Source organism: Perna viridis, chromosome 2 (genome assembly GCF_037379345.1).
Source record: "Perna viridis isolate PV_CMFRI_1.1 ecotype Kerala chromosome 2, ASM3737934v1, whole genome shotgun sequence".
Classification (NCBI taxonomy): Eukaryota; Metazoa; Mollusca; class Bivalvia; order Mytilida; family Mytilidae; genus Perna; species Perna viridis.
The window spans coordinates 41,117,078-41,125,064 of NC_142446.1; the positions used below are offsets into that span (position 1 = coordinate 41,117,078).

Sequence of the window (7,987 nt, forward strand, 5' to 3'; positions counted from 1 at the left end):
AGAACGATATAAGGCTATTTTGGACCAGCTGAGAAAAATATCGTATAAAACCTTTAGTAAAGATATTTTTTGTTTCCTGCTACCAATACTACCCTATTTTAAGGCATGCAGTTTCTATGGAAAAAAACTGAACCAATGTGGCCGGAAGGCAGAACAAAAACAACAAAACGATACCAGATATACATATAGACACAACTTAATACAACATATGAAACATGTTTTTAATTAAACTAAGTGTGTCAAGTAAAACAATATTTGCAAGAATGCAAAAGAAAAAAATAGAATTAAATCCTTTTCTGGCCTACCTACCCTACTTGTTTCTGGCAGGAAGCAGGAAACAAAGGTATTATTTGTTTTGGCCTGACCGATTGAATAAATTAACGTCATGTTCGTTGTAGGCATCTGTCGTAACCAAAAGTCCACAGTATCGGGATTTGCGTTCTGCTTTAATGAAATATTCCAACTAAAATCCAGATAGTTCCTGTCCATCGTATCAAATTCTTTCCAAACCACCGACCCTTCGCCTGCGTCAGGTACTCTGTAAAAAAGGAGGACCAGTCCTTGACATGGCAAAAGATTGTAAAAAAAATCTCCGAAATTTTTCGGAATGATAAGCCGAAATAACTAGTTGTTGTTGCATTATATAACGACAAGTTTTCAAACCTTTTGCATTATGGCAACAATCGAGCGTCGTAAGTTATTACTGTTTTTCACAGTTTGTCAAATTATTCATGTTTTTTTTTGTACATGTACGTGTGATTTTATTTTTGTAATAAAGTTTTGCATAATCTAAGTTAATAAAACAAATAAAAAATAAATGACGAATGTCTTACCCTGTTTTGGCAAAGGACGTGAAATATTTAATCAGATTGTCTGACAGTTTTTTTTCTTCGGCAGAAAACATACTGGATGTCTTGTTCAACGAAGGCATGATTATTCCAAATTCAAACATGAATTGAAGCTCGTTGCCATGTTCACACCCTTTGGCGTATTTAGGTAGAGGAGCCATTAGACCCGTTTTGCTTCCTTTGGAGAAGACATAATGGAAAGTTTTCCCTTGTGATCCAGAGCCATGGAACTCAAGCATGTTTAAAGCGGGTGCAATGAACTGAACGTCATTCATAAACATAAGAGATCGCATGCTTTGATCGTCCTCAGAGCCGTTTACTTTATAAGTGTTACATAGTTTTTCTTTGATTGCAGAATCGTCATTATACACTCTCGCTACATATGGCTTGACCATGCCTTCACACAGAAATCTAAAAGGAATGGATTCAACTCCACTAAAATTAAAATATTTTTGCGTTTGTGGAGTGAGACTCCAACCAGTTTGTGCCATTTCATTAGATGTATAACCTGCCATAAAATCGAGCGACCTAAAAAACTGGGATGTCTCCGATTTAGTGTCATTCAGTTCTGTAGTTGGATAATTTTTAAACAGTTCACCATCGACAATGGGTGAGTGAGGCGTAATGAAAAAATCATATTTGTCTGCTGGCATATTCAAATTTTCAAATGCACTGGTTAATAGGTCCTCGTAGTCCAACTGACGGAGACAACTCACAAACACATTCATGTCATTCACAGGACATTGTGTTTTCTTGGCAAAATTTAGCAAGCGTTCGTTTGTAATTTTCGAATTCTTCGGAGTCAATGACATATCATTTACTACACCACTCTGAGCAATGACTCTTTGAAAAAGCCCCTTGTTTGAAGGCATTAGAGACAATAAACTAACACTCCAACCTCCACCAGACTGTCCAAAAATAGTAACGGTGTTTGGGTCACCTCCAAAAGAAGCTATATTGCCTTGAACCCATTGTAAGGCAAGTTTCTGGTCCCAAAGTCCGTAGTTACCCAAAGCTGCCGGATGATCTAGTGCAAGAAATCCTAAAGCATCTAAACGGTAATTGATGGTGACAACAATAACGTCGCCAGAAGTGGCTAGCCAAGCGCCATCGTATTGGTGAGAAAATCCAAGCATTAAACCACCTCCGTGTATCCAAACCATAACAGGTAACCTTTTGGTAGAATCTAATGTCTTAGGAACATACACATTCAGAAAAAGGCAGTCTTCTGACATCACCTTTGGTTTAAAGTCATCAAATCCCATTGGTATAGATTGTGGACATCCAGCACCGAAAACGGTTGCATTCAGTGTGCCCATCCATTTATCTGCAGGTACCGATTTCTGGAATCGTAGATCTTTGACTGGAGGCTTTGCATATGGAATTCCTCGGAATTCATATACGGTTTCCCCAGTTTGCGTGCATTGGAGCTCGAGCCCTTTGATTGATCCAAGTGGTGTCTTAACTATTGGTGTAATTGCTTGAACACCTGGTCCAACTAATGTTACGATGAAAAATGCAGCGTTTACTGCAAACTGCATGTCCCTAAAAGGGAAAGATTCATAAGATCAGACTACAATACATTGTAAGTCAAGTGTTTTCCTTTAATCGATACAAACCTACTTTCACTAATTCTACTTCTGATACGTCATTTGAAAGGAATGAACTAGAATAATGACTTAAAAATCAATCTATTACAAAAAAAAAAATTTTTTTGGTGTCAGAGTCTGCATAAAAAATATAAATATAACAGTTCAGATAGTAAAAGGATTAAACGCTTTTTTTCAGAATTTTTAAATGTGTAAAATCGGACATTTCACTCAAAAACCTGAAGTTTGATTTGTTTTGTACATTGTAAGTATAGATACATTAAAATAAAGAAGTAACTACAGCGATGAATATCTTACCTTAACAGATCGGATTAAGTAAAACGAAACAAACTACCTGTTAGCGTTTATTTATATATCCTATTGAGAGGACAATCTCAAAATTTAAATGTAACAACAAAAAATGAAACGTGTATTTTGAGGCGGAAAATCCGGCCTCAAAGAATGAATATAACATAAAGGTGATTCATGTTTAGACGCACCTGTAAATTAGAGGTAAGAATTTAGAACGAATGTAAGATAGGCTTCTGTCACATATATTTATAAAGAAGCCGTCATTCTTCTGAGTGCCTTTTTTAAAAAAATATCTGGTGTATACTGACGCGCCTCATTGACCAAATAAGGAGACATTCAAAACGCTAAATTCGTTTGTTGATAAATGTGGCCACTACTACAATTATACTGACATTTGGCCATGTATATGATTTTATGTTTAGTCCCAGTTCCACATTAAACAAAAATACAGATTTGGTCTATTATACCATAATTCCATGCACGCATAAAACAATATGGCAGTTTGATCTCACGTAAGATTTTAATTTCAAGGAATATCTTTTTCTATAAGGGCCATGCATACTTCCAGGTCATGTTGTTTACTATCAAAGTTCTGACTTAGTCTTGTTAACGCAATGTTTTGATGAAAAATTACAGATGCAAGGGTATCGTTAAGTTAGCTCACCTAAACCAAAGTTCGTCGACAATGAATCTATTTGTCTGTTTGTTCAAATATTTTACGTTTAATACTACAACCACTTAACTGCATTCAACGAAACTTTTGCACAGAGCATCTTTAAGTAGTAGACATGCAAGTAGTTGTCAATCCGTGAATGTAAAACATTAAAATATGTCCCTACAAAATTACCCGGAGGAAGACATAATTGTATTTAAAATCCCTTTGAAAGGAGTCTTATAATGACGTCAAAATGGAAGTGATGGTAGGAAAAATATTTTAGTTCGACGCGTTCTGGAGCACAAAAATTCATGCATTTCTAAAACTTGAAAGGAACGTCAATCAGCGCCCCAAATGGCAAACGAGAAAAAAATTCGTTTGATTTATTTTTGCAATTACCTTCCCTACTCTAGAAATCGTCCGTCTTCGACGAAAATCGCGCGACGCCGACGCTTTGAAATTTTGACCGAACACGTCTTGTTTTTTTTTGTCTTTTCTTGTCTTTGAATCTTCACGTAAAAAGTAATCTGGCAATCCTAAGATTGATTTATTGGTTATGTTTAACATTCTATGGCAGATATTTCATGCATTTCAGGACGAAAACGATTGACCAATCGAATAGACCTGCTACTTTGTACAAGACAAATCTTTAGTGTGCTCGCAGGCAGGCACGTCATCCTACTCGGTCACATTCTGACTCCGGGGTCACCAGTCGTGACTACATTACCTTAAAAACCAAGAGCTTGGCGGAAAAAAAAAGTGACTACCTATTTTAAAGTCTGTGGTTTAACAAGACCAGGGATCGAACCCACGACCTTCTGTTGACAGGCACGTGAGTACCCTATATAAGCTTCTGGGTTTTATCTGACAGTCCTATTTTTTTGTGTTTTTTTTTCTCTTCCCAAACAGCGTGGGTCACTACAAAAGCAAAATGTACCATCAAACTAAAGTTACTAAAGTCCAGTTTCTGATATTTGTATACTATTAGGTATAAGCAAAATAACTTAATCAATCAATCAATCAATCAATCAATCAATCAATCAGAAAGCTTGTTACTAATCAAATTAAATAATTGCTGTATAAATTTGTTCTAAATAGTTTGAATGCCGCTTTGGCTACCTACATATACAAGTACCTATTTTAATAAAATTGAACGCAGTGCTGAACTGGAATTCAAGAAAAGTCGTATTTCTAGCCGTGCGAAATTTCCTTATCTCACCACGGGTTGAGACAGAACACGCGCGCTTTCCCGTAAAAAGATTTGCACAATTGAATAAAGAGTTAATGAACGATCATATCTTCCCAATATAAAATTCAAATTAAAAATTTCGATCAGATGTTTACGGAAGCGTATTGGGGACATGGTATTTCTTTTTTTTTTAATTTGTTATATCAAATTATAAACTATTTATATCAAATAATTAACTATAAATTAAATGCTGGTTGTTATTCATCTCCATTTTCTGGAAGTCCACAGCCATGGGTAGATGCTTTTTAATTGAATACTATTTTAGAATGCATTTCACATTTACTTAAATAGAAGAGATACTTTTGAAAAAGCATGATATCAAAGTGTCATAAAGACATATTAAACGAATAAGTGCATCATTTAGGTTGTATAGAAGAAAATACAAGTAAAATTTCCTTGATGTTGCAGACTTCATTTCTAAAGAAATACAACAATTCGGAAAGTATCATGGTACAGATAGATGCATACTTGATGCGTGGGCAGTGGGTTATTTATAGACCAAGAGACAGTGTGCTTGATAATAAAATGTTTAGACCCCCAAAGGCGTAGAATGTAGAAGTCGTCGAAAATTGAAACGTAGAAATGATCATAATCAAGGTCCAAAGTACCTATGGCAAATGGGTGGTTATGATAAACTTACCATACGGAATTTGTATTCATGGTTGCATTGACGGCTTTTTAAGAACTTGCTTTGGCTAGAAGCTTATTCAACAAATAAATTTCGTTATTTAGGCTTTTTATCCATGAATCACATTTTGCATGATCCTTAGCTGGAGTGCTACTTAATTGCTTACATATCCTTATTATAAGGCCTACAAAAGTCTTCAAGGGATCAAAGTTGTCAGACTACTCCATATAAGGGTTATTGCCCTTGAGAGGTGAACATTGACATTTTTTTTTAGTTTCCAGTCAATATCTTGAAAACTATAATAGAAACCTCCGATTGATGAAATGATCCTCATGATAAGTCCTACCAGTCTTCATGGAATCAATATTGTCGGACAACTTCTTGTTAGAGTCATTCCCTTTGAAAGGCAAAAATTTAACCAGGTGAGCGATTCAGGCTCCTGGGAGCCTCTTGTTTACTTTTTCTTATATAAGCAGGGAAACTTGTTTTAAAAGTATTTAGTTACAAAAAAAATAATGTGTATGTAATGAAGTACTAGTCTATATATAATTCAGACATTGCCAATGGTCGAGTTGATTTATGTTGTAGAAAAACTCATGGAACAAACGCTGCTTTTTTTTGTTCTACGTTTGTTATATATTTAAGTTAGAATGGCCCTTTCCGTATTCAGATCTTAATAATAAAAAAATACAATCTCCAGATTAAACAAAATCAAGATTAATAACTCTTGAAAAGTATCAATTTCATACAAAATCTAATTAAATTATTTTATCTCGAAAGTGTAATGACCGAATGATACATTAAGACTCAAGTCTGGTTATGTAGGTGATTTTTAGGGCCCTGTCTTAGATGGGTTGCCCTATAGTGATCAGCCTATCCGTCCGTCCGTAACAAATTCGTGTCCGCTCTATATCTAGAGAACCGTTATGATTTCATACTTTATACTTAACATATATATTAACCAACACCAGAGGGTGTGTCATAATGTATGTACAACTTCCTATATCAAAGGTCAAGGTAAAAAAAACCTTTGGTTTCAGTTGACAACCCCATGTCCTGTGGTAAAGATCGTGTCCGCTCTATATCTTGAGAACCGTTATGATTTCAAAGTTTATACTTGACAAGTATATTAACCAACACCAGAGGGTATGTCATAATGTTTGTACAACTTCCTAGGTTAAAGATCCGTCTGTCGGTCGTACTGTCCATCCGTCCATTCTTTACAAATTATGTCTCTATTTCTTGAGAACCGTTATTATTTCATATTTCGTAGACAGCGGGACCCACAGAGATGGCTCCCATCTCAATGATATCTAGTCTCGATAGGGATCTATTGTGATTTAGTATATGGTGTATATGAGAGTTTATACAATTCAAAATGATTAAAATGTGTATAAGTTTAAAACATGAAAGCCAGATGAAATCTAAACAAACGACTTTGAGTTACACAATTACTGTCGTATCAATTTGAACAACATTTAGGTTCTCGAACCACGTTACTTTCACTAACAACTACGTAATTCGTTGTGCATGAGATAACAAAAGTCCATCAAAGGAAACTCCACACGCAATTTGTGGCTATATCGTGTATTTGATGGCCATTCTACTAATATATCTCAATGCTTAACATGATTGTTTCATTTTGTTTCATATTTCCCAAGAACTTAAATAATAATAAATGACACACAAGGAACGCATATATTCAGAAAATAATCCCTCATGTAGACAATTGAAATACCAATCATATACAACCAAGTTTGAGACGTTTTCATGTGCAATAATCAATAATTTATAGAGTCGAGTTTATGTGACTTTTTATGGAAAATACAAACATCCCACATTCAGCACGTTTTTGACAAATTTTGACTACAAAAATTACAAGTTATCGAAAAGATCCAAACTGTATCAAATATCGGCAAAAAATACCGAAGCGACAACAGTGGGATGATTCAGATACGTCATAATAAAAAAAACATGGCCTTAACGTGAACACGTGAAACCGAGACGATCTACATACACAATGTAGCGAACCGAATATCAATTGTATACTACTAAACAGGTAATATCAGATTAGCTCTTTTTTACAGAAGCATAATTACTCAAGAGAGACATGTCAGTTTAAACAATGTTTCCTTTGGGTAGAGGTTCACATTTTGCATTTTTCTCAAAAACCGTAACTGTGACGATACGTCATTAAACAGCCGATACGTTGAGCTTTAAAATGATACTAGTATCTAATAAAAATGATGTACTTTGGCCAGTAGAACGTAAAAAAAAAGCCGCAAATTTTATATTTTTGCCTAAACGAGGTATACAAATAGGCTACTCCTACAACGTAAGAGGTTAAAATTCCGTTCCTCCATACCTCAACCTCTTACTTCCGAGCGCCATATTGCATACCGCTCGTTCCCATGTTCTTTGAAATCGACAGAATTATTGTAAAATATTTACCATTTAAAACAGTTTATACAGTTTCTTTCCCATAACACGGGAGAAGGTGAATAAACTGAAGTAAAACAAATGACCTACCTGAAAAGGGAAATCCAGCAATCCTGGAAATCCTTTGTAAAAGCAGTTTAAATGAACTTCACATTTGGTTTTTAGTTTTTTGAATGTGTAACAGTTACTCCGGGTGATAAAATTACGGATTTTAAAATTTGCGAAACGAACATATTAAATTAACCAACGAATTGCCTTTACCAACTT

General features: G+C 35.0%; 1 protein-coding gene and 1 long non-coding RNA gene across 4 annotated transcripts in view; one reads left to right on the plus strand and one right to left on the minus strand.

Annotated features, from left to right (window-relative positions):
- Nucleotides 1-207: 207 nt before the first annotated feature.
- Nucleotides 208-7,914, minus strand: LOC148625081 (cocaine esterase-like). Of its 2 annotated transcripts, none has more exons than XM_088568349.1 (3): nt 7,811-7,914; nt 834-2,393; nt 208-538 (listed from the first exon to the last, which is right to left on the minus strand). In XM_088568349.1, the coding sequence occupies exons 2-3, from the start codon at nt 2,387-2,389 to the stop codon at nt 226-228; spliced, it is 1,869 nt and encodes a 622-aa protein (XP_088424475.1). In that variant the 5' UTR covers nt 2,390-2,393; nt 7,811-7,914; the 3' UTR covers nt 208-225. The 2 variants fall into 2 exon arrangements, with proteins under 2 accessions (XP_088424475.1, XP_088424474.1); XM_088568348.1 differs by lacking the exon at nt 7,811-7,914 and adding an exon at nt 2,756-2,894.
- Nucleotides 2,817-7,987, plus strand: part of LOC148625082 (uncharacterized) — a 29,285-nt gene continuing 24,114 nt past the window's right edge. Inside the window, exons 1-2 of one of the 2 annotated variants that reach the window (XR_015919852.1) lie at nt 2,817-2,950; nt 4,000-4,236. This is a non-coding gene — a long non-coding RNA (uncharacterized LOC148625082). The remainder of the gene's footprint in view (nt 2,951-3,999; nt 4,237-7,987) is intronic. The other variant, XR_015919851.1, reaches the window with a different exon arrangement.

What these genes read in the sequence shown, in the direction of transcription:
- LOC148625081 (XM_088568349.1), bottom strand. Translation starts at nt 2,389, where the DNA reads ATGCAGTTTGCAGTAAACGCTGCATTTTTCATCGTAACATTAGTTGGA. An exon ending in ACGTCCTTTGCCAAAACAGG is followed by an intron (nt 539 to 833) that starts GTAAGACATTCG and finishes CCTTTTTTACAG; the next exon opens with AGTACCTGACGCAGGCGAAG.